Genomic DNA, 439 nt, shown 5'->3' on the forward strand with positions numbered 1-439 from the left:
CCGGCTGTCCCGCAGCGCCTCGAGCCTGGGGGCCAGCTCCACAAAGGCGGGTCTGGTGCTGGGGGCGAAAGCCCAGCAGCTCGTCATCAGCGTGTAGACCTGGGGACGAGGGATGGGGCCGTCAGGGGAGCAGGGTGGCCCTCCCCAGGACCCCTGCCAGCCCAGGCAGGGCTCTCACCTCCATGGGGCAGCCGGCCGGCACTGGGAGACGCCGGTTGTCCTTCAGGAGCTCCAGCAAGTGGCAGATGATCTGCGCCGTCTTCTTGGTGCCCATCATGCGCAGGAACTCCTACCGGCACCGAGACAGCCATCAGCACCACCGTGGCCAGACAGGGGGGCTCATCCCAAAGGTAACGGGTCTGGGGTGGGGCCAGCAGGACCCCGGGGGTGTGTGTGTGTGTGTGTGTCTCACCTCCGAGGGGCTCTTGCTCTTGTTGCT

The 439-nt window shown here is 67.4% G+C and overlaps 1 protein-coding gene across 1 annotated transcript in view; it reads left to right on the top strand.

Annotated features, from left to right (window-relative positions):
- The window catches only part of LOC104124478 (N-acetyllactosaminide beta-1,3-N-acetylglucosaminyltransferase 3), a gene marked incomplete at its 5' end in the record, with an annotated part of 8324 nt that extends 8227 nt beyond the window's left edge, over window positions 1–97 (top strand). The window contains 1 exon segment of the mRNA XM_009636818.2: window positions 16–97. Within this exon segment, the coding sequence (XP_009635113.2) occupies window positions 16–97 (82 nt within the window).
- Between the last annotated feature and the right edge of the window lie 342 nt (window positions 98–439).

This window comes from Egretta garzetta, unplaced genomic scaffold, assembly GCF_000687185.1.
Source record: "Egretta garzetta isolate BGI_Z169 unplaced genomic scaffold, ASM68718v1 scaffold1124, whole genome shotgun sequence".
NCBI lineage: Eukaryota > Metazoa > Chordata > Aves > Pelecaniformes > Ardeidae > Egretta > Egretta garzetta.